Source organism: Acipenser ruthenus, chromosome 22, assembly GCF_902713425.1.
Source record: "Acipenser ruthenus chromosome 22, fAciRut3.2 maternal haplotype, whole genome shotgun sequence".
Classification (NCBI taxonomy): domain Eukaryota; kingdom Metazoa; phylum Chordata; class Actinopteri; order Acipenseriformes; family Acipenseridae; genus Acipenser; species Acipenser ruthenus.
This window is the reverse complement of record NC_081210.1, coordinates 28,609,411-28,635,739: the sequence shown is the minus strand read 5'-3', so window position 1 is coordinate 28,635,739 and position 26,329 is coordinate 28,609,411. Positions and strand designations below refer to the sequence as shown.

Here is a 26,329-nt window from a genome sequence, read left to right as displayed (position 1 = left end):
AAAGTTTTAAACATGACTTGTGTCCTACGAAAAAAAGTCAACAACAAAGAAAACAGGGGAAGTTATGTCAACATTATTTTACAAATGCACCAATTGTTCCATAATATTATTATTAGTACTGTATACTGTATGCATTTTAGTCACTGCGTGCATCACTGTACCGCGTTAAGCTTCCTATCTATGTATCTATTTTATAATGCGTATCTGTTTCTTCAAAGTTTTGGCAGGGCAACTTCTCGAACTCCATGGAGTTCACACAAACCGTTAAAAAAAAAAAAAAAAAATCGAGACAGAAAGGGATGTGGTGAACGGATCAGTATAAACCCTTGATGAAAATTGAAATGTTGATGAAAACACAAGGCTTTTTTTTCCAGTTCAATGCATTTATCTCTGTGAGTCTAGAATTGAATAAACAGCCAGTAAGACCAGATCAGACTGCCACTCTGCACGTATTACATGTTACAGTGATGATGCATGTCTTCAGGGATTTGAACTCTTTAGTGACCTATAGTCGGGTAGAGCACTTTATTTATCAGGATGTTCCTCATCGTCCAAAACAATTAATGAATTTGCCAACACCTGAAACATTATAGATTTATTATAGGAGCAAGATACAGGAAACAGTATTAGCCAACATTAATCTGATGTTTTTGGAACAGCCCTATACTGCCAGACGTAGCAAGCTACATGAAATGCTGTTTGGATTAAATCAAAGGGTGTACTGGAAAGAGGCAAAGCTCCACTTGTGCCCAGCACAGCATGTATGCAACATGTCAAAGCTAGTGAAGAAGACACAGCCTCCAAGCATGATGGGAAACACCTTTTGGGCATCATAGGGTTACATCAGGGTTTAATTCCCAAATAAATAGAGATTATTTTCACAAGCTTACACGGTATACTATTCCCCCTTAACATAAATTGTTGTAGAAATTGAAAGTTGAAGTAAAACTACTCACAACTTCTACTGGGAAATACCCCAGATACAGTAAGTCATTAGTTTAATATATTTTCGATACCAAATTTCAAAACTGTGTAGGGCCAGGTTCAATTATCTTTAGCTGGGGAAAAAGCATTTCATGAAAATATAACATGTTACAGCAGTGCAAATGTGGAACAATTTTAATTTCGATTTGTTTAACACACAATCGACGATCAATCAAAATTACCATTGATGCTCATGCTCTCTTGTTAGGCTAGGATTTGTACAAGACGCTTTTCCCAGCTCAGAGTAAACTGGGACCTTAGTCAAGTCGTTATTAACGTTCTTCACCTTACCGCTAAAGGCAAGTAAAGATTTGTCAGAGATGAAATGGGGCAATGCACAGCACGTTACTATTCAAGTCTGTGTTTACAATATTGCATTGAAACCACAACTTTAAATACAAAAAGATGGTCATTATTTTAGATTAAAAAAAAAAAAGAAAACACACACACACACACATACACAACAGGATATACATTTTCTTAAATCTATACATTATAATCATAGGTTTAAAAAAAAAAAAAAACTTGCACAATGCAGTTTACAAAATATAAGCACAGATTATTTATCGAAATACAGGAATATATTTTTAAATCAAAACCAGTATTATTATTATTATTATTTATTTAACTATAGTTAATATTGCCCATAACTGCAGCACACGTTTCCATTTGCAGAGATGAAGAGTCACTTAGTGCTTTCCAGGGGCATTATTCTGTCGCTCACTCTTCCCTAAGCCAGGTGATTTAGGACCTGCAAAAAATAAACCAACAAGCATGTCAGTGACAAGACATTAAATAACAAAAGAGCAACATATGTAGATTACCATGGGCATGCAGACAGACGAGGAGAGACCTCCCACTTTACTACTTTACTATATAGCAGGCATTAATATACAGTACTCCAGAACGTCACCACATCACCTGCAAATCTAATTTGAAATCAATCCGCCTAAGTACTGGCTTTTTCATTTTGAAGTGCTGTATTTTTAAACTTAGCTAACATTTATTGGACAGTACTAAACAATTGGTCTAAATTCATTTTTTTTATCAACCAAAACCAATCAATCAATACTTTGCACTGACTAAAGCAACCAATCCTGTACCAATCACAGCCTGTCAGCTCGACTAGAGCTCAGACACAGCATCTTTCAGCAACAACAAACTGAGACACAAGCAAGAATCGTTACAAGTTCAAGGTAAATGTAGGTTTCAAAGTGTTTTGTTTTAGTTTTTTTTTTAAAGAAAATAATGAGAAAAAATCATTAGCGCCCTCACCTTCGGCTCGGGACGCATAACTCAAATCGTGGTCAGATCAACTAACACACGGTACAGCCTTCATCAACCCACACTACGGCTTAAATATATATATATATTATATATATATATATATATATATATATATATATATATATATTAGGGCTGTCAATTAATCTCAGCTAACTACTGCGTTTAACGTACATTAAATCGCACTCCTCTGTCTTGTGCCTCTTAGCATACTGTCATTTATTTCCTGCGGCACCATTTTAATAATCTCGAGTGCATGCCAGGATTGAAGGAGTGGAGTCATCGTTTGAATATATAATTAGTCACGGGACTGCATTATGTAGCAGAGCACTCAAACTGAAAGACTTCTGAATAGGAAGTTTATTTAAAAAAAAAAAAAAACGTTCTGACTGTTCACTGGATAGATGTATCTACTGTCAAAGTGAGTTCCCGTATCACAGCCATACATCTAGTCTGCTGTACCACCTGAGTGCCACTAAACATGCTTTCACTTCTCAAAATACACTTTCTAGTAGTTCTGATGCTACAGACCACAACAATACAACAACAAATGAAACCTGTCAGTTTCGACAGAGCACTCTTTTAGAAATTCAACATCGCTGCAAACCCATGAATCAAGCTGAGTACAATACTATAACCAGCATGTTGCAAAGTCAATAGCTACTGACGCAGACCTGTTAACACTGCAGCTTTGTTTTATTTCAATAACCACATTTATTTTAAACTATGTTATTTACAATTACGAAGGATATAACAGTTACTCTGTGAATGTTTTGTTTTATTTAAGCAATTTCAAGTTATTAATAAAAAGAGAAGTTGAAATTATTATTATTTAAACAGCACTGAAAAACATCAGTTTATGAGTAAAGGAAACTGATCATTGTAAATGCAGTAAGGCGAGTAATCAACTGACTCCATTGTGATTTAGCAGTTGGGTCAAACAATTTAACAACAAATGCTGGATTGTAAATAAATATAAAGCTATAAAGAGGGACTAACAAATAGGATCCAGATAATAATACTACTAGCATCAGTAATAAAACACACAAATGAGATGGATGCAGTAATTGTATCAAAATGTGCGATCTAAACCAAGATTAAGGTTCATTTTTGTAATCTCAATATTAATTGCTTGACAGCCCTAATATATGATTTTTTGGTGGGGATGTATATATATATATATATATATATATATAGACACCTATGTATATATGTATGTATGTATGTATGTATGTATGTATGTATGTATGTATTTAAAAAATAAATAATAAATACTAAAAGAAATATTACTATCAGCTATCCTTCCAATCAGAATGTTTCCATATACTGGTATAAAATTAAACTATATTATATTGGGAAGCAAGGGTTTTCTCCAAACTCATGCAAACCCAAGCACTTTGTCTCAACCCACTGTGAAACCGTCCCCCTGGCATTAGTAACACAGACCTGAAAGACACTAACTCAGCGCCCACATCATACCAGCACTGTGCTATCCTGTTCTGGCTGCTGCTGCTGCTTCTAGACTTGTATTAAGTGTGAGTTGTGCTGATCCCTTCTGTGTTTCCATTACAATTCCTCAGATGCACCCCCCAATCATATTTAACACCCACCCTGTCAAAAGACAAGTGGGCTTTAGCACCAATGTTTTAGTATTCTGCTTGGAACCTGCGTCCATTCAAGTTCTCATTTGAAAAGCCATACACAGTACTTGGGTTACTTGGGCCGTGTCACTTATGGGAAGTGGTAGTGTTTAAAGGGGTGCCGGGAGATGGAAAGCTGAACAGTGGAACCTGCCTGTGTTCTCTGGGGGAGGCCATGCTTTGTCTCCGTGGGCTCTGGGACTGTGTGGCTGAGGGAACGGTGCTGGCCAGGCAAACTCCATCTGAGAGAGACAACAAAAAGGGACAAGACAAGTTGTGAGCGACTCCTAGAAGAATGGATTTGTGCTGAGAGGCAAACCACAAGAAGGAAGCTATTCCTAGAAACCACTGCGCCTCCTAGCAAAGGCAGCAGTGCCATCAAACAGAATTAATAAAAACACATTTAAAAACACTGCTGTCAAAGTTACTCAGTAAGTCCCCCCCGTGTACTTGTTTATCACCACTAGTGTAGAGTTTACTACAGAATCCCACAAACGGGGAAATCAAAAAGAAAATCTACCCTAAACCCAAGCTCGGGAATACTCACTGGCTGGAACTGCTGGAAGTCTCTGGCGGGCTCAGAAGGTGCTGTCCTGGGTGGATAGTGAATAGGCCAGTCCTCGTAGCCCTGGTGCGCAGGATGGTGTATGGGCTGGACGAAGGGGTTTGGGTATGGGGGGCCAGCAGGAAGGTTAACCGCCCCAGACGTGTGGTCTGAAGCACGTCTCTCATGTTGACCCTAAAAAAAAAAAAGCGGCACCGATCTTCACCAACCAGAGCTCACGCACACACACAAAAATGTAAAAATAAAAGACACATCCAAGTGTAAGTCTGTTTGGCTGTGCTGGGACCGCACTCTTGTAACCAGTTTTCTGAGCCATAATCATACTGTGCATGTGATGTGAAGTACTGATAGAACATCTGTATGCGTATGACAAACCGCAACATAAAGCAGCCAGCAAGCACTTTTGGAGGATAACAAAACATGCATATCTCAAACAACCACTAAACTGTTGAAGTTTAAAAGTTTGGGGAACATATATTTTTTTAATTACCTCACAGAGGCCACAAGCATATCGTAATTAAATAATTACCGTGTCATTACACAAACTAGTCACTAGAGGGCATGGCAAAGAAAAAAAGATAGCTTCATCTTAATTCTTGTGCTTGTTTGTGCACAGCCCTGGGCTTGTTTGTGCACAGCCCTCTATATCTACATCTACATCTACATCTACATCTATATCGATAGATAGACATTCTAAAATGAAACTTTGCAGCAATTACTGTTTTAACAAGAAGTATTATCTTTTAACTAGAACAGGTTTGTCCCCCTAGTTTCTTTGGAGTCCTGTGAGTGCATCCTCAGTACCTGTTTGAGGTGCCTGTGTAGTCTCTCCAGCTTGTCCCTCTCTGCTTTCTCTCTCTGACAGTCGCTCTGAGCCTGGCGCAGCTGAGACACACACAGGAAGAGACAGGAGGAAAGAAAGAGCAACTTTACAAAAGCAAGAAATCACCGGAAAAAAACATTTAAAAAAAACACACACAGAGACAAAAACAAATGGCAAAGCAGACACAAAAGGAGAGTATTCTCAAGAAGAATCAATAGAGAGGGGTTTAGGATCATGTCATTTGCTTTGGAGATTGGAGAGCATTATTTAATGTTTTTAATTTACACTACTAGTAGCTGCAGCGCTGCTGCAATGCTAGAACGCTTTTGGAAATATCTTATGATGCACATTTTCCTCCGCTCAATGAGCAATGCAGAACAATGCCCTAGCCACGTCTCCTCTCAAGTGGAGAAGCGCTCCTCTGGACACCCAGCCGTGCGTGCCTTCCCTCTGGACACCCAGCCGTGTGCCTCCCCTCTGGACACCCAGCCGCCTGCCTCCCCTCTGGACACCCAGCCGCCTGCCTCCCCTCTAACCCCGTTGCTGGTGATGTGAAGACGTGACAGGCCTGCTTTAAAGATGCTTTGTATGAAATCCACACAGTTGTTGAAGAGGATTCCCCGGCTCCCTGCTCACCTGGTTGTTCAGCACCGTCACTTGGCCCTGCAGCCTCTCCAGTTTCTGACGCAGCTCCTCCTTCTCCTCGTTCATACGCTCTCTGTCACTCCTCTCTTTCTGGAAGTCCTCTTCAAAGATTTTCACCTTTAGAATGGGACACAAGTACTTAATACAAGAGCCACAGGCTGGGGCATGGCTTAGCGGTCAGGGTCGGAATATCCTAAATATTTTGAGCTGCTGTTGGAAGTGTCTCATGGGCAACATATACATATGGCATTAACTCACAAAATGTATTTAGTCTTGTTTGAATACCACTAGTATAAATTTCAAATTGGTCAACCCATAGTATTGTTGTCTGATTTAAAGAACTAGATTATTTTGCCTTACCTCACACTTACTAAAAATAAGAAATACATAGTGTAACAAGACAGGGAGCGGGGTAATATCCCCCCTGCCAGAAACGTATATTTGTTTATTTGTTTAATCATTGTTTAATTAGTATTTATTGTTTAATTATCACCTGCACCTGGCTATTATTGTAAATTAGAGCCAGGTGCAGGGTATTCTAGAGAGCAAGCAGTCTGCTTGAGGCTACTGCTGTGTGAAGGAGCCTGATTGATAAGTGTGCTCAATGGTACTATGTAAAACTGTGTGTTTTTGTTGTGTGTTTATTTTAACAGAAAAGCAGCTTAGCTGTCCTGTTGTATAGTTAGGTTCCTGTAACGTGTGTAGTAAGCACTCCAAAAAGAGTTAGGTTTTGTTTTTGTTTTCTTTCTTTTGTTTATTAAAAATAGCACATAAGCCCTTTGAAAATTCAAGTTCTGTGTCTGGATCTGCTTTTAATGGGGCAAACGAAGCGCAGAGACTGAGCCCGGTTTACAATAGATACTGGAGGCCTGTGCACACCTGTTCTTTCAGCACTGCAATCTGGGTGAGCAGTTCCTGCCGTCTCAGGTTCATTCCGTCATCGCCATGGTTACCAAACAGGGGGGCCTGGGGAGCTGTGGCTGAATGCAGCTTCAGAGCTTCTTCCAGGGCCTGCATTCAGAACAACACAAGAAAGAGCTTACAGGTTAGAATTAGACAGCTTGCATTCTTAGCACTGGAATCTAAATGCTCAAACAGTCCCCTGTCTGCTCTGTATTAGTGAAGCTGTGCTTACCCTGTTCAGACGATGGATCTCTTTCTCCTGGTACTCCCTCTGTTTGGATAGTGGAACCAGCTGGTCTTGCATGTATTTAGTCTTTTGTTTCAGTTCTGTCACCTCCGTCTTCAGCCTTTCTTTATCTGCCTGAAACAAAAAACAACATGACATTTAATATCTTTAACATTCCCCTCCTCTACCTCTGCTTAATTCAGGTTACCTTTGTATTTTCTCCATAGCTTATCTGCCATTATGACAGTAAACGAGACAGAAAAGAATACAATATTAAAAAAAACAAAAAAAAACACACCTGCCAAACGACACCTTTACGCAGACAGAATTAAACACGAACACCCACTCGTGAAAAAGACACAAGCTGGTATGTCCACACCTTAACTTCTAGTTCTACCCCTTATCATGCAAGTAATGGTCTGTAGAAAATCCTGGGCAGGCTATGTGCACAGCTGCTGAAAATGCAGACTGTGGGAGGGTAATTCCACTTCACAAAGCCAAAGCATTCTGCTTGCCAAAGATCAGCGCAGTGCAGGTTTGGGAAAGTACAATGAAAACTGTGGATTGTTCCAAGATGTTGGAGACCAGGGAACATTTTCAGAACATGAAGCGCTTATTCTGAAGACCCCTAGACAAAAAGTAACTAAACATATAGGCTGCACAGCGGCCCCCCCATGTTGCTCACCGAGCAAAAACACAACCTCGTTAAGTGCAGGTGCAGTGATGAGAGCGTGGTTTAAATCCAGGAAGCGCTGCCTTGGCCTTTGCATTAGTGCATGTGTGTCTGTGTCTGTGTCTGTGTGCTTAGCCTTTACCTCTTCATTCTCAATCTTGGATTTGGCCAGTAAAAGCTTGCGGTCATAATCTCGCTGCCTCTGCTCCCTCTCAGCCTCCAGCTCAGCCACTGCCTTCTGGGAATCTGCCAGTCTTTTTCTGAGTTCAGTGATCTGGAGAAGAAATAAATCACAGAAAAGGCATCAGAAAAAAAAAAAAAATGCAAAAGTGTCTGAAACCCACTGCTTTAAAAAATATGGTATATTAGGATGTCAGGTGCTGGGCTTTTGTTTTGTTTTTTTCTGTTGGGAACAAACAACACTTTAAGCCTTTAAAAAAAAAAAAAAAAAAATTAAGGTATGTGCTACAAAAGTAATGACGCGGCTCTGAACACATTCAGCTCTGTGGTTAGACCCTGCTGCAGTTTTCGGAAATTAACACTAGAGAGGAAACATTTGTGCCACGTAGCTGTGTCAACTCTGGCCAGCCCCAGGTGTACCACACAGGAAGACAGCGGGCATATGAGAGTTTAGGGGAATTCTATTCCGGCTGCTGCAGAGCCCTGTGGCGACCTCAATCTCACATCTTTCTATCAATTTCCTCCGCTTGCAACAGGGGTTACTCACGTCACAGGTGACCTTAGACTAGAACAAGCTGAAAGGTAGGTTCCCGCCCTTTCAGATATATTATAGGTCAACAGCTCTGACATCAACACCAGCACTGCTTAGCTTCTCTTATATATAAATAGATTTAAATGAGAGGGCATCAAAAGTCTGCAAGTACCTCCACTGTTTGTTTTCAAACACTTTCCCAAAGTGTAAGCACTAAGATCAAAGACAGTTGTGACTAATTTACTGTAGTAAGCAAGAAAGCAAGTGTGCGTCTCCATTTGTATTCCACACCTCAGCCCTGCAAGAACAAACTACTTTTATTTGTTTTATATACACACATGTAAATCTCGTCTTACCTTCTGTTCATACTGTTGCTTCATTGATCTGAAGTGCTGATCCCATTGCTTGTTCACGTCTACCAGCTGCAGCAACAAAAAACAAATTAAAAAACATGCACTAACATGTCCAGTTCCCATGAACCTCATTCCAACACTCAGTTCCCAATGGTGCCAATACTGTAAGCCCATAGAACTCACTCTTGCAGCCCACTGCAGTGAACCTGTGAAGGTGAATTTATTCATTTAAAAAGGACCAGGTCATGGACTGGATGAACTACAGGCGAGCTACTGTACACTTTTTTAAATAATCAAAGCAGATTTACTGGCTTTACAGTAAAGGGTGAATCAAGCAGAAGGCTACGCAATGCATTGTAACTGTAGTAACATTTAGGGATCCCACAGAATCCATAATAAACCCCCTCTCTCTCTTACCTCCCCTCGCTGCTGTTCCAGTGCTCTAATCTTCTTCTCATACACCTCTACATCTCGGCTCTTGGGCTGAGCTTTCTGCACTGCTTTGTCGCTCTGAAAGAAACAAACAACCTAATAAATACAAAAGGAAATAAAGTAGACAAAATCAGCTCTCGCTTGCGTAATTTGTGGGGAAGATGATTATATCACTCAGCAGTGAGAAGGGAACTGAGGGGGGGGGGGCTCCACTGCAAACTGCTTGCACAGTTTACCCTTTAACTCTATCCAAACCTGATCCCTTTATAGTCTGTAGAAAACAGGGCTGAAAAAAACAAACAGAGCCTAATCTACACAACTGAAGAAACTACCATGAGAAAATGAAAGTGCATTTGTTTTCATTGCCTCCTTCAAAAGGAATGCCCCGCACTGCACAGCACAGACATGCAGCTTTACAAGATGAATCTGGGTAGGACTTCACTGGGAAATAACCCTACCGATGCTGTCTCTACACTGAAACAATAAGGATGTGAGAGTCTTCAGGACTGCTCCACATTAGCAGAGTGCATTCTCAGCACCGCCCTTCAGTAAGGAGGGGGTGATTCATAGAGTCATTCAAGAAAGTCTAGAGGAGGTCCCCAATGCATAGATGGGATTTTATAGACTAACCCTTATGCATCAGAGGGTGTTTTTATATTGTAGTATAATTATATGCAAAGGGTATTTCATACAGATGTCACTAATACAAGAATATCTATCATACAGTATCATACATTGTACTACATTAAATAATTATCAATTAAAAAGGCTTTTCTTTTCAGAACCACCTTTTGTTTTTAAATATATATATATATATGTACTTGACCACCAGGTGGTGCTTTGGATGCAAAAGGTGAAGACACTTGAGCCACTAATATAGTAGAGACCAGACAGAATGAATGTACCTGTTGAGTGACGGCTGCTTCCATCCTCGTCCCCACTAGTTCCTGTTTCCCCAGAAGCTCAAGGTTGGTTCCACATCGAGGTCCTTCTTTGTTTTCTCCCCTGCTGGTCACTAGCTTTTTGAGCTCCTGGTTCTCCCGTCTGGGAAGCAGGACAATCAAACCATGAGTGAAACTGGCAAGGGCTCAGCACACATAAAAACACCTACCATCCCAGCGTGCACAACTCTCTGTGGGTGTGTGATGCTGCAGGGATATCCTGCTGGAAAGACCCTGATTCCAACTCATTTACTAAGTTCCAAAACTCCCCCCAAAGCCCTGAACTGCATTTACTCAGAGACGCCAGACCTTGCAGTCTGGTTGGAATCAAACGTTTGATCTACATCATTTATTAAGAATGATATTTTTACAGCTACAGCAGGTTCACCAATGACCAGTGTGTTGAATGGGTATACGTGTGACACAGAGTAGGAGGTGTTGAGAATTGCACAATTGATGATACTCTCTTTATAAAAGTTTCCCATAGTAAAAACACAGCAAAGTGTAACAAAGCATGGTAAAGCATAGGGAAGCATTGTAAAGCACATAGAGCTTTTTTATAAACATGGCAAACCAGGGTAAGCTATGGGCAGCAGTGTGGAGTAGTGGTTAGGGCTCTGGACTCTTGACCGGAGGGTTGTGGGTTCAATCCCCAGTGGGGGACACTGCTGTTGTACCCTTGAGCAAGGTACTTTACCTAGATTGCTCCAGTAAAAACCCAACTGTATAAATGGGTAACTGTATGTAAAAATAATGTGATATCTGTATAATGTGAAATAATGTATAATGTGATATCTTGTAACAATTGTAAGTCGCCCTGGATAAGGGCGTCTGCTAAGAAATAAATAATAATAATAATAATAAAGTAAATGCATAATATAACCATGCGGCAAACTTGGGAAAAGTGCAAAAACACTGTGATACAATAAATTTTTTCTAAGGGCCAACATGAGTATATGGTCTAAACAGACCTGAAAGTTAAAAACAAAAAGTGTCTTATCCCTGTAAACTGCCGTAAAAAATGTTTTAATATTGCAAGTGCCTTTAAATCGGCTATTCAACTTAAATGAAGGAGCATTTCCAACGCATCTTAATAAGGGAATGTGGAAAATCCAGCCAAAGGTATGTAATCATTTTGAAAAAAGAAGTGAAAGTAAAGAAACGCAAACTACGCAAATCAGAGCTCGTTCGCTATAATGAAACAAGAAGAGGCGCAAACACCCAAGTGTTATATCAGTAAAAATAAGACAACATGAAATGCTGGTCCAAGTGTGCGTGTAGTAGATATAACAAACAACAGCATGTAGTGCATGTTGCATAGTTAGGATAGTTTTACCCATGTAAAGTGTAGGTCACGGTAACTAAGCCAGGGAGCTGTAACTAGAATTTAACTGTTTAAATTATGGCTGGACAAAAATGATACACTAACATTTTATTGAAATATATTTACGCCCTTAAACCATATGGGTATTGTGTGGATCCTGATTAGTCTTTAAAAAAACAAAGCCGCAACATTCGTCTCGCCCTGCATGCAAATAACCTTATCTTCGGGGAACAGGGAACTAACTTGCTGAAGTTCAACATAACCTTTTGCGTTAATGACTGCCAGGCTTTGCAATTGTCAATTTAACATCTATTTTGGGAATAAAATAAATATTGGCTATATAATTTACTTCTATAAAAAAAACACACAGCAAATGTAAATACAAAAAGGGAAACTGGAAACTTTAACCACCTGGCCTCTTCTGCTGCATATACTGTTGCTGTCCACGGCCCAGTTCAATCTATGCCAGGTCTGTACTAAAACTAGCTAGGAATATATCAAACAACCCCCAACCTGAGCTGGTCCAGGTCCTGGTTCCCGTACTGCACATCAGCGTCCACCTTCTTGCAGAGATCTTCATTTTCTAAACGCAGCTGCTCACACAGCGTCTGCAAGGTTAAGGAGGAACGCTTCAGATGCAAAACACCAGACTCACAGTTGATGCAACTGTCAGGATGTGTCAACAGGCCAGTGAGTGGTATCTAGCAGTCCTGAGAGCTGTTTAGGTTCTGTCTTATGCACTGGATTCTTTGTAAAAGGTTAAGCTCAGCTTACGCAGGTTTTAAAAACAGCAAATCCAATGTGTATATTTACCTTTTTATTCTAAAAAAAAAAAAAAAAAAAAAAAAACCTGAAAAAGACTGGTTATGCCATCATAACCTACACTAACATTCCAATTATGTACTTCATATCAGTTTGACCAAGGTGCATCATTTCTGACCTGCAGAATGGCTGTTTTCTGTTCGTTCTTCTGCACCTTGACGGACAGTCTGTTGAACTCGAGCGCCATGCGCCCCAGGTGAGAGAACAGCTGGTTCTTATTGGACTCCTCTGCAAAGACACTCAGAGAGCTCTCTAGCCTCTGCAGTTGAGTGGCCAGGTCTGCATCCTCCTGAGGGACCGGAGGCTTCTGATCCTGGGGAGAGAAAAGCAGAACGTCAAGGAACAGTAAAGCTATCCCTTCTGATCAGCTCAATGATCAGATCAACACAAAGCCCACTCTGTCACATGGTAGTCAAAACAGAGGGATTCCTGTGTAGCAAGTGCATTTGCACGCCAGTCCAGAATTTATTCAGTAACATCTGAACAGAGCTCACTCATTAGTAAGAACCCCCACACAGTGGCACCTTCCAGTATCAGGATTAAAAGGATAAAAAACAATTAAACTAGAAATCTGTAACAGGACTGTTATCCATATTCAGCCACAATATAAACTAAAGATCCCCGAGCTAAAGAGAGCAGCAGCTCACCAAGTGCATTGTAACTTTAATAAGATCTTCTGTTTAGCTACAGTTGTCAGAAAAAAAATGTACACAGAGTATTTAGAATGCTTCATTTGTAGAAGCAGCCGCACCTGATCAATAATAGTAATCCAACTGCTACTACGACTACGAATAATAACTCAAAAGTGAAAAAAAAACAAAAACTTTAAAACATCCATCTCTCCATTCTTTACTAAAGACATAAGCAAGCTTGGAGCTGTCCAAACTGATCATGTCTTCAATACAGTATAGTTCACTTTTAGTGAATCCACTGCTAAAACTGAAAGCAGGAAAATATACTTAAAAGGTAACCTTGTGGATGTTGAAATGACATTCCTGGCATGCATAGTATGCAGAAACAATCAGGGCTTCTGTTGGCTTTCAACCAGTTTCCCCTGAAGTCATTCCCGCTGAAGCGCCCGCTCTCACTGACTCACTAAACTTTGCACGACTTCAGCTCTTATTTTGGGGAATTTCCCCCGGCCCACCACCATGCTGTGTCACGTATCACACATGCTGAGTCATCGAAAGAACAATTTCAAATAATGAGAAAAACCTACAGAAACCGCTGTGATGAACCTGTACCCGTGACCGAGAACCAACATCCTCTCTGAGCTGCTCCCATGGGGTTTCAAGCTTTTCATGAACTCGAGTACGGCAATAAAGAATACTTGATACAGAAAGGGATACCGTATAAATACAACTATGAAAGGAAATGACTTGTACCTTCTGAATGGTGTAAAAATACCGTAAATTAATGAACATTTGCATACAAGTTCCCCAATACCTCCGGACATTTACCAAACTGAAATGCTGTGATGTTTACAACTACTCTGCGTTTACTGCTGCATCATAAAACAATTCATATATGCCTTTGGGATGTACAGAGCAAATGTCAAACATTTTCTCAAGCAAATTAATGTTTAACTAGACTTGTAAACTAACCCTCACTCACATCTCCTCTACCGTCCAGTATAAAAGGAGTCTTTATGTTTTGAGCTCACACAAAAGGTAGGCTTACAAGAATAGAAAAACAAAGCATCCCTTAAGACTTCCATTAAAGAACAGTATTCAGGGTGAACTACAGTAATGTGTTAATTAGACACACTATTTTGTAAAGGCCACTTACAATGAGGGCTCACAGGGAAAGCTGGAGCTCCCATTGCCTACAAGTTTGAGACATTCCCAGTTTTCCTGAGAGTCTCGGTTGTACATGACCTGTACAAAAGGTGCATGTTCTGTCCAATTAGGTTCACTCTAAAAGCTAGAACGGCTAGCAACCAGTGTCTTAAATACCTTATCGAGTATACCCTGCAATGGAAGTGAGTAAGCACAGTCTTCTTCAAAACATTTATAATCTCTTCAAGGTGAAGTTAAATAGGTTCAGACTTGAAGAGGCTAATAGGCTTCAGAAAGCTCAGGCAGAGCTCTATATGAATTCTGAAAGTACACAGCTGTGCACAGCTGATTCGAGGTGGGTCTGAAACAGGGAGTGTTGAGGCAGAAAGCAGAAACTCTGAAAGGGATTGGAGCGCTTGGTATTACAACACAACATTTAAACTTGCCAAGCATTGCGATGTTTGGGCGTGTGCTTTTATGAAAGCTTGGGAGTTGTTTTAACAAAGCGTTCCTCTAAACCAGTGAAAAGGACCCACCCACTGGCTATTAACAGATCTATGAGCAAAATCACTTGTGAGCGCACAGTGGCGTCACTTGTCATGTTAGGCGAACACGCATCTAGTTAATTTATTCATCGGACATCTCAAAAACAGAATTAGACAGTAGTTTTTAGTCTAGTTTGAGGAACACCAGTCGTATGCTTTTTACTAGGAGGGGAACATCTTTACTATACTTTCTGAAGGCGTTTGCAGTAAACGGTTACGTCAGTCAAACCCACCAATACCTGCTGTTCATTATCCCAGCTGAGCGTTACTTCATTTCAGGATTACAGTTTAAAAAGTGAACCCATTTCGAAACCCACAATATGTGACTCACAGGCAAACACTTCCCAAATGACATGGTGGTTTAGTTTAATAGTTTGTTGGCTGGTTGGTTTGTTTTGTGTGTGCTTTTAAGAGACATACACTGTAGAACTGCTGACACCAGCTTCCCTTGTGATGACACCATGGCAATGCCATAACATCACAAGCCACCTGTGAACTCTGCATTGTGATCAGTGCCAGGTAACGTAATAAAAGGGTTCCTTGTGACTTTGTTCCGTGCTGCAGGCTCACAGTCAGCCTTTAAAGTTTTGATTATGACACCGGGGACCTGATTTTCCACTGTGCTCTGATGAAGAGTATGACTTATTTAATTTAGTAAAGTAAGTAAAGTAAAATCGCAGTTCCAGTTGTAATGAAACCTCTTTCGTATTTTAATTTCACTATTAAAAGTAACTTAATGCAGTTTAACAAGGGAGGGGAGAGTTGAAAAGACAACACTTCATAGATCATAACAGACTTCAGACCCTCTTTTGATTTGATTTGATTTGATTAACACATGACCAATGATGACTCAGAATGAAGAAAACCTATCTACATACTTTGTTGGTTTTGCTAAATTGTATTTTTCTGAAACCATTTTCCCCAGCTTTAATCTTCATTGAATTAAAAAAAAAAGCCAGCTTTACATAGCTTTGTTAAAACAGGATCCAATGTAACAAATCTCTTTTACAATACGGAAAAGCACTGCGTTACGAAAGATTACAAATGTTGCAATCTTCTAATCCCTGCACGCTGAAAACACTACAGCTGGATAACTGGCACTTACTTCTTTCTCGCCTTCATCTGAACTACTCCGTTCATCTAGGTTTACAACTTCAAACTCAGAGGAGCCTCCCTGAAATCAGAATAAAACAACTCAAATTAAGGAAGGTAAAAAAACAAAACAATGAACTGCTGTGTCCTCTATAAATGATCAAAATGAATTGGTGAGCAGCAGTAAATGAAGAGATGCACTCACACTAGAAAGGGGTCTCGGTACAGTGCTGGGTGGATGCTGTGGAGCTTCTTTCCCTCCAGTGTGGGGTTTTTCAGAAAGTCCATGACTCCTTTCTTCATCTGGAAGTAAAACCAAAAACCAACGCTACTTAGTAAAACCACAGGCCATGCTTCTTATTATAATAATAATAATAATAATAATAATAATAATAATAATAATAATAATAAATGCAAAAACAGAAAAGAGCAAATCTCTTACAGCTATTAACATTTATAGTTTACATTGCTTTAAAATGCCAACATAGATACCAGCCCTGCAGGAAACACGAAAGCCTGAATGATCTTAGAATGCTTGTGAAAGCCTGAATGATCTCAGAATGCTTGTGAAAGCCTGAATGATCTCAGAATGTGTGCCCTTGCTGCTGCTGCTGCTGCTGCTGTTCAGGTACCTTGAATTCCAGCCTGCAATGGAAGCTGAGTGCTCGGGGATGAAGATGTGAAGCTGGAGGACCTCAAGACCTCATTGTCCCGCACTAGAGCTTCCACTCTCTGGCGCAGTTTAGACGCCTCGGTCTGGGACTCTTCCAACAGGTCTCCTGGAAGTAAGAGAGAAAAGCATAAGCGACAACAAGGACCTCAACTGATCGTTAGTGTCCTTCCAGTTCACACTGACATTCCACTGAATGGCTTCAGTCTGCCTTTTTAGGAACATATGGGATGAGCCTACAACACATAACAAGGAAGCAGCACATTTCAAAATGCATACAGTCAGTTTGCAGGGACATGTATTCCAAACCACGCAGGTAAGCAATGTGCTTTGACCAAGCTGTAAATGCAGTCTTAAATAATGACAGTAGTTAATGTAGCCATGGTAATCTGTAATCACTCCATTGGCTGCGTTAGCTGCTGTGAAACATTGGAATTGCCCATCTTGGGGTTGGCTGCACTGACTCATAAGTTTTGTATTGCAAATTGCCTAAACGGTTTTCAATGTTACCCAATCCAGAAAGTACAGAATGATAATGCTAATAGAATCATTTAGGTGAACATGAAACAGTGAGTGAATGATGCAGTGAAGCACTCAAGTGCTGTGGTACCTAGGCTCTTGAGGCCCTTCATCCTCTCCCTCAGGCCCGCGTTCTCTTTCAGCAGTTCCTGGTAAGTCAAATCGTTTGCCCCATCGTTCATCCGCGGGTTACTCCCACCAGGGTCGTAAATCCGATAGGGTCCTCTCCCTTCCATTGATTCTTCTTTAAACGCATTTACACATCATACAGACGGAAAGCTGACTACAAGGAAGAAAGAGAGGGACAGAATTGTAAAACACCACCCAAACTGGCTATATATGTATATCCATGACTTTACAGTATATAAATGTTTGTAATTTATCGTAGACCCTGATGTACATTTGCAATATACTGTATGCCTTGATATGGATGCGATATACAGTAGCCATCTGAAATGTCTTAGAAACCAGACGGCTTGCATGGGATACTTTGGGTTTCGCAAGATACAAACTGATATTCACCCCACTCTGGGTGGATATCAGCGTGCATCGCACCACACTCTGTACTATTAGATTTTTTCATTAATTTAGAGAATCACAATCAGTTACAGCAGCAGCACAGTCAAAACAGTCAAACATACATTGATGAAATCATACAGCTGAACAGGTTATCTGCTTTTCAAACTCTTCATTCCGAGGGGCAATCAAATCTAAGCAAACGTTTCTGAACAAAATCAGGAAAATCATGTCATTTACTTTGTGTCTCACTGAGCGTATCCTAGAACAACCATGTCTAGAATACAGTGTTAGACAATGCTCACAATTGCGGTACAACCCCAGAACTGAGATTGTATCTAGTTCTGAGGGAAAGCAAGTCAAGCAAGTGTGTGAGTGTGTAGGAGCATGCAAGTGTGCATGGGCAACCTCTCATGAACTGCAGAGGTGTGCTTTTATGCCCCTGAAAACAGTTTGCTCTACAATGGAAACACTGATGTCTGTGGATAGCAAGCATAAGTTTTATGCAACCCTGCAAACTATGCAAACAATCAGACTTACAAAAATATTCTGAGTGGGTGTTAAACCGTACTGTAGGCGTAGTAACTCATAACAAATGTTATGTAGAGCAGACCAGTTCATCTGCAGAGATGCATTTACGCAGTTAGCTACCGAAACAGAACAATCTACCTACCTACTGTACCTAGCTACCTGTCCTCTATAAACATTTGGATACATTACTAGTAAACAACATTTAAATAGTCATACCGGCCATTCTTGTCGCACTGCTTCGCAACGTGCTCAGAAGAATATATATATATATTTTTTTTTTCCAAGATTTTGTTTGATCACCTAATTCACACTGTGAATGTCAACTTATCAACAGTGGAATGAAAATGTTAAAATATACATACCACACTTCACAAAACATTTCAGTGCCATTCAACATAAAAAAACAAAACCTCACAGCACTAGAATAAATATTTTGTTATAATGAAAATGTAGGATGCTCTTGCTGTGCTCTTTTGAAAACACAACCACAAAAAAGTAATCTAACAATTTAACACTATACAATAAACCTTGGTATTGGATAAGCACAGACGCCAACACGTGCCCTTTTACAAACTGCTGTTCACATGTTTTTTCGATTTAAGTAAGCTTTCAATGCAATTCTCGTTACTCAGTCAGTTTTACCGTATTTCCTGCTGTTAAGTGTGAACCATTCCGAGCTCCTCAGCTCTCAAAACTCTGTCCAGTGTAGTGACTGAACGGGTCTTCATTTCAATGAGATTTTATGGAGGGAGGCAGCCAGGCAGGTTGCAGGGACTCCCCTCTTTCACATTTCCAGTAAACTGAAACTGAAACTAAACACTGCAAGCCTCCGTAAGAGACCATGGTTACACCATCACTCTGTGTAACACAACCTGCAGTGGTAGAAGCAGCTCAGGCATGTTTATTCATTATGAACTTTCCCTAAATTACTGCATTATCAGTCTCCCTGAAACATGAGAGAGACAGACTCATGTGTGCATCTGGCTTTCAGTACAAAAAAACCTGAAAATCTTTATAAAGAGAGAATTTTATAGTGCTACTACAGAGGTGGTATGGTCATCATTGACCTTCGCTCTCTTTTAGCTACCACTTCATTGCTACAGGTATTTCAGATACAGTTGAATGAAAAATGCAATGACTGCACCCAACTCTACAGGATAGGTACAGTAAACATCCCATGGAAATAAATATTCTGTAAACACATTAAAGTCCATAAATTGTGACCAGTTTCCATTAGTTCATGATTTAAAATTCGAGTGACAGCAGATGGAAATTCTAAGAATAATCCATTCTAACAAGTCTCACTTTTTGCCCTCTTGGAAACTTTTTAGTGCTTGAAGCTCAACGAGTATGAGCAGGCATCAAAACATCACGTTTATGGGGAAAGTGCAGACACTTTAAGAGGCTGTACGGAGACCACGCATGCTTTTATGGCAGGTAAACAGCAATTAACCTCACAGAATGACTTCTGATATCGACAACATGTTATCGTAACAAATGCAGTCTCAAGTCCAAAATCTGTATTCAGGAACTTAATGTAGATGACTTCCAAATCGGTTATTTTTGTAAACCGCTAGTTTACAATAAAAAGAAATCTAACAGGTCAGCTCAATTTCAATAATTTGAATGTTATTTCATTATTTGCTATTTGAACCCGAGTCTTCCCTTGTGATGACACCACGGCAGTGCCATGACATCACAAGCCACCTGTCAACTCTGCATCGTGATCAGTGGCAGGGTATGTAACAAAAGTGACTTTGTTCTGTTCTACAGTCTCACAATCAGATTTGGGACCCAATTTTCCACATTGCTCTATTGAGGAGTATGACATGCCAATAAATAATATCCTTGGCTTATATCGCCACATTTGGACTAGCGGTTATGTGCTGTAGATTATTATTATTATTATTATTATTTATTTCTTAGCAGACGCCCTTATCCAGGGCGACTTACAATTGTTACAAGATATCACATTATACATTATTTCACATTATACAGATATCACATTATTTTTACATACAATTACCCATTTATACAGTTGGGTTTTTACTGGAGCAATCTAGGTAAAGTACCTTGCTCAAGGGTACAACAGCAGTGTCCCCCACTGGGGATTGAACCCACGACCCTCCAGTCAAGAGTCCAGAGCCCTAACCACTACTCCACACTGCTGCATATAGATACATATAGAAGTGTGACACACACAGGTATGGTGCTCCTAGACTATATTTTTCTTATTTTTTCACAGCAGCATTACAGTTACCAAATTATACAATAACATTAGTCCTGACCCATCTAGTGCTCTGTCCTTGTCTGACGGATATCCCTATCCTCAACTCTTCAACCCATTAGTACAGTACTTACTACACTGTTCAGTGGGCCCGCCACACAGTAGCATATATTAATGACTTTTCCAGTGAAATTGTTCTGTTAAAAAAAATAAAATAAAAAAAAATGCACATGTGAAACTACCAGGGATTTTTCTGGGGGGCTGCAAAGAACATGAGTAAATGGAAAAGTACTTCTAATTCTGAGTTTGAATTGAAATTGACAATGTATGTACATTTTCCTTTCTCCTGGTCATAGCAGTAACAGGAATCCACCGATTCACTGAGAAATCTACTGCATGGTTCTTTGTAATTTGGAGGACGGAGAACAGACACATCTGAAGCCGTTTAAAAGGGTGTTGAAAGATAAAGAGTGGCTGGGTCAAAAAAAAAAAAAAAAACATTTTTGCTTGCTCTTATTTGTCTACAGTACACCTGGTCCTGGGGCTACAAACGTGGTCCTATCACTCAGGGTCTCTCTTTTGGTACCTCTACAGGTAGCTTCCAGAGTGTGTGTTTTCATGCCAACCTTCGGTAGTCGATTACCATATCAAGGCTTGTCTGAAGCTCTTTATACGGTTGACACTTTTCCTCAGACAGAGTCTTTCATTTCCACCATGCTGTACAGGATAACCTGGATTCGAACACTCCCATTCCCACTTTAGCATCTCGGTACATTTAAATACAAATTTAAACTCATTTGAATTCCCCTGCTTTTGTCCTTGTTGTTTCGTAGCTTGAGAAACAGGTTTTCCTACAAGATTGTATCTCTAGAATTAATTTTTGGACCTGGGGGTAGGTAACAAGGGTCCACACATCAGAGAACGGCAGAGCATTTTGAATAATGTGGTTTCCTAGTACAGAGTTCTGTCATTTAAATACGATTTCCCATTTGCCATGATTTAATCAATGAAGCCCCCAATTAAACTGTAGTCTAAGGGGGGGGGGGGGGGTATGGGTTGCCAGTCCGTAGGCGTCTGAGTAGGGAGCTCCAAAAGACCCCCTCCCCCCTACTGTACCTCAAAGGTCGGGGGTAGCACAGAGGGGCACAGAGGGAGGCGTAGAGCAAAGCAATGGAAACACTCAGCACTCAGAGAGCATTATTTGTAATGCTGAACCTGTCACATACTGCAAGGTATACTTAAATGCAGATTGCTGTTGCCCAATACACCTTCTAGTGCCTGGTTCTTTGCAGAATGAATGGATGTTACAGTATCTACCAGTGTACCTTTGTCTGATCAGTCCTGGACCGATTACTGACAGATGCTTTTCTAACAGATCAAAGAGAGGTAAAAAACTAATTATAATAATAACCACTTGCCAGTGACATGTTCACATTGGATGTGTGGTAAATGTTAAGAATCCACCTTATCAGACAGCCCTGATATAATAACAAGCAGCCTCTGCATTGCCTCTGTTTCCCTCAGGCTTGTTTAGCTTTGTTCAGTGCAGTTACAGACTAAACAACACACAACTGCACGGTACTGGGAAAAAAAACACAGCTGCTTTAGCTACAGACAAGCACTATGCCTCGGTTTAAAAAATCTGTACCGACTTTTTAGTATGGAAACAACAGGAAGTAGGTTACGTAAATATAATGTATCAGCCTCCGTACAGTTACATTCAACACTGTTAAGACACAGTAATCTATCTGTCCAAGGTTTATTTTGCAATACAACTCTCATATTTACAGCATCAACATAGGCAAACTTACTACAGCAGTTAGCCAACAGCACTTAAGAAACGGTCCGCGCAAGGATAGACTGACACCACAGTTACACAGCACTTACATGAATGTAGGAGTATCTAAAAACATCAATATCTATGGATATTACAAGCACTGTTTCCAAAACAGTGCGCTGCACTGCGCGTACACAAAACCCTACTGACAATGTAGTTTTGGAAACAGACAGCTGTATAACTGTGAAACAGAAATCCTTTTCAACAAAACATAATCGTATAACGGTATACAAAAGAACGTTTCATACCTGTCTTCTACAGTTTTTAAATCTCCCGTCCGCTTACTGCAACCGGCCTAAAAGTTGCTACTAAAACTGAATACGGAAGCGAAGTTTCAGTTGTAATATGGGAATTTCCACAACAGCTGTAAACAGATATGACTGACAGCGACGGGAGCCAATAACAATGCGAAATGAAAGGAGAGGGGGCGGTACAGGCTCATTGGTTGGACACACACTGGACAAATCCGGATCTACTTCTGGTCGTGTAACTGGTTTGTAGTGGTGTAGCTGTTCGGGTGCAGCAATGTGATGCAGAGTAACGACAACTTGCACAATGGGACATGAGGTCAGAACCAATTCATAGACCCGAAATAAACAACGTGTTTCGAAGTTAAAAACCACACACAGTGTTTTAATTATTGACAGAGCTATTGCTCTACGTTGTGGAATGAGGTTTGGTCACTTTGTTCTGTGACCGGCAACACCCGACACGAAAGACACAAAAGAATTTGAGATGCATTAGGTGAGAAAAGTTCATGTTTAACAAAGCGCTGCCGCCAAAACTGTTTTAGATGTACATACAGTAATTATACACACACACACTCCCACACAGAATTGGGGTAGTGATTAGTGATCATGTGGCTTTAGTGACAAACCATGGCAGGGGATATCCAGACTTACAGAAAGCAAAACAGACAGTTTGGCACATACATGTATATAACAATGACCGTTTTGTTGTAATACACTCAGCTGATAAAAACGATTAAACAAATGTGACCATGCACACATATCTGAGTCGCAAAAGACAGCTAAATTAAGACAATAGTTCTCACTCCTCAAACATACAGATACAAAGTAACATTCTCCACCCAGCTGCCTGGAAAGAAGGAGTGTATCAAATACATGGTGCGGGGATCCCCTACTTCTGTTTTCTATTTCCTGCCTGAAACCTACAGAAACTGCCACACTTCCTCTGTGATATCTAATTATAGCCTCGCCACACCAGACCCTGAAAGTAGTCATCCTATCAAGGAAAAGGAACCCGGCCTTAAAGGGACTGTCCTGTCTCCCGTTGACCCTCAGGATGCCTGGTAGCAAGGGTCACAAAACCACCAACTGTTCCAAACTTGAAAAATTTGACTCCTTGCAACACGTGGACAATTGGTGGCACTGTGTGCTGTGCAAAGAAAAAAAAACCATCATTTTAGAAGGAAAGGTAAAAAAAAAAGTGTACAATAGAACTATTTTCTGTTTTTCTTTTTTCATTACTTGTCAATTTGGAGCCTATTTGTAGAATTCCTATTTCAAATAGCGCGCAGAACACGTCTCAGTAACCTTTTTATTGTCAGGTTCCTGTCTAGGTTGACAGTGAAGTTCCACGGCCACTTATTTTCTGTATGCTTGTTCTACTGTGTTATTTCTGTTCTGATAATAAGACAAATCTCCAAAGCAACACAAGTCACGTATTGTGATTTTGCAATCTTGGTAAAGTACACATCCGTAGTGAATACTGCAATGGCAGATTTGAACAGTAACAGGAACAGCAACACACTAGTAGAAATGCTGTGAAATCAAAGGTGTACAGAGCATGCAGGTGTCACTCCTTTGCAGGTATTAAAACAAAAAACACGTTTTTTACATCTTGGCAGCAACAGCGACGTCTAGTGTTAACTGAAACAATTGCATGTAGGAAAAAAAAATTATAAAATGGTTCAAGGTTATTTTCTTTATTATGTGGAAATTTCCATTACATCAAAAATATATACGAACAAAAGAAAACAGAACACTATTAAAAACCAGAGTTTCAATTACATGTGTTAGTGTATGATTTTTTTTTTAATACTACTAAGAAATTAAAAGCACTACAAAGGAATCGATTTCCGTTGTTTTCGTATATTTTGAAAACGCTGTTTCCTCCGTTACCTCGCTGTTTTTTTTTTCCTTGTTCGTCAATTTATTCTATAGTTTTGTATGGGTTGCTTGTCACATTCTATCACTTCCTTTTGCCTTTGGTGATAGCATACAAAAAGCAAGGGGAAGAAAATGCCTCTTATCTTCTGTATTTGCACAACGTGTTGTGTAAGTACCTTGATCCTGCCAATGCACAGCACTATTGAGTAAAAATGACTTCACCTCCACTGAATCCACAGTATCATTTACATGCTATAACTAAACCATACACATTTAGTGAGTACAATGTTACTGCCAGGAGGAAGACGCTATATCATATCATCCAGCACCTACTACTCATAACAAGTCTGTGAACTGATTCAATCAAAACGATGGCATCGCCAGATGAGTGTCGCCATGGTGACGGCGCCGTGACCATAGTGGAACATTTTTATATTACCATACACTTTAAAACTACAACACTTGCTAAAGTAATCTGACCGTTCCCGGGTTATTATTATTATTATTATTATTATTATTATTATTATTATTATTATTATTAAATACATTGATATATGCATTTAAGTCAGGCAGATCCTGATAACATTTTGTAAAACAAATGTATGGATGAGGTGCATCATTTTAGAATGTATTGTAACTATAAACATGAACTACAGCTCCAGTAACAGTTAAATTAATCAGTACGCGGCCATTATGTGAACTTGAAGTACAAATATTTATGTTATCTTATTGCTGCTTTCAAAATAATAGTTTTCTCAAACGATTCAGAACGATAGATCCCAACATGGAGCGTCACATTTCTAACAAACAGAGCGGAGCGCTCGTTATACAGATTTTTTTTTTTTTTTTTTTTTTTTGGTTGAGGCTTTTTTAATAGGATTATCTCTGAAATAGGTTTAAAAAGAGCTTTGAAGACCACAAAGCCAGCTTCTTCAGGTGAGAATGGGAAACCAATTGAATGTTATGAGTCATGTTAGCAGCCAACACCTCCATTTTACATAGCAGGGCCATTGTGCAATGCGTTGTCGTTAATGGAAGTCATATTAATAATCATACTTATTTTCACATTGCTTCTTAAAACCATAGTTGTTTTCTCCAATTTTTCAGAGAGTACAAACCCAACAGGAAATGAAAATGTATCATATGTACACAGTAGATGTTTTCTTGTTAACTTGATTATATTATGTTAATATGTGCCTAAATACTTAGAGAAGATCTACATTTAAACTATTTTGATTTATAGGTAAAGAAGGGCGCTGTATTTTCCATGAGACATATTTCAGACATTAAAAATATATAACAGTCATACACATACAGCAGAATTGTGTATGGAACCTCAATGACTGTTATTTGTCATGTGTAATTTATATATATATATATATATATATATATATATATATATATATATATATATATATATATATATATATATATATATATATTAAATAGGTATTCTTGGAAAAAACTACTTTGTTTATTCAGAAACATTATGATTTATAGGGATATTTTTTATTTCCTATTAGAATTTTAATTAAATTAATATTCTTTTTGTGTCCTGGTAAGTTGTATTGTGTAAGGATAACAAATGTAATTCTTTATCACCAGCCATTTAATCACAACAAAACAAAGGAGTCTTAAAACACGTTTGTGTCGATAGCAATACTATTTACATTCTCAGCAGACTGTTTTTCTTAAAATACATTTTGGGTTCCACAATTCTCCAGTTTAAGAAACTGAATCACACCACCTCACTGATGAAGTTAAAATCAAGATCACCAAATGAAACTGTTCAATTGCTCAAATATGTGCTAGACCAGTTGACAACACAAAGAAAATGCTCATATTGACATATAACAATGAGTCTTGAAGCTATTTGACTAATTAGTAGAGATGTGAGTTCACTATGAAGCTTCATAATGACTTGTCCTGCATTTAATCTCAGAAATGTTCTATAATCTCACACAAAATGGATGTTACATATATCTACAGTAGGTAAGGATCTCACTTACCCTGGCTGGTGTTTGCACAGTTCCACTCACAGCTGAGATGACAGTGTTAGCTATGCAGAATGGCAGCACAGAGGGAAGCTGCACTATCTTATTCTCTGTATGAAACAGACTAGGGGGAATTCCCATGTTGTGAGAGCACAGCCCGG

The 26,329-nt window shown here is 39.5% G+C and overlaps 1 protein-coding gene across 3 annotated transcripts; it reads right to left on the bottom strand.

Moving 5' to 3' along the window:
- Positions 1 to 580: 580 nt before the first annotated feature.
- On the bottom strand, positions 581 to 26,329 carry LOC117431335 (TNFAIP3-interacting protein 1-like). Of its 3 annotated transcripts, none has more exons than XM_058996409.1 (18): positions 26,184 to 26,329; positions 17,023 to 17,214; positions 16,375 to 16,521; positions 15,948 to 16,045; positions 15,756 to 15,824; positions 12,446 to 12,640; positions 12,019 to 12,113; positions 10,146 to 10,284; positions 9,226 to 9,318; positions 8,812 to 8,877; positions 7,886 to 8,017; positions 7,077 to 7,205; positions 6,821 to 6,952; positions 5,933 to 6,058; positions 5,278 to 5,358; positions 4,456 to 4,647; positions 4,063 to 4,150; positions 581 to 1,735 (listed from the first exon to the last, which is right to left on the bottom strand). In XM_058996409.1, the coding sequence occupies exons 2-18, from the start codon at positions 17,165 to 17,167 to the stop codon at positions 1,674 to 1,676; spliced, it is 1,989 nt and encodes a 662-aa protein (XP_058852392.1). In that variant the 5' UTR covers positions 17,168 to 17,214; positions 26,184 to 26,329; the 3' UTR covers positions 581 to 1,673. The 3 variants fall into 3 exon arrangements, with proteins under 3 accessions (XP_058852392.1, XP_034783062.1, XP_058852393.1); XM_034927171.2 differs by lacking the exon at positions 26,184 to 26,329 and adding an exon at positions 22,291 to 22,432; XM_058996410.1 differs by lacking the exons at positions 5,278 to 5,358; positions 26,184 to 26,329 and adding an exon at positions 22,291 to 22,432.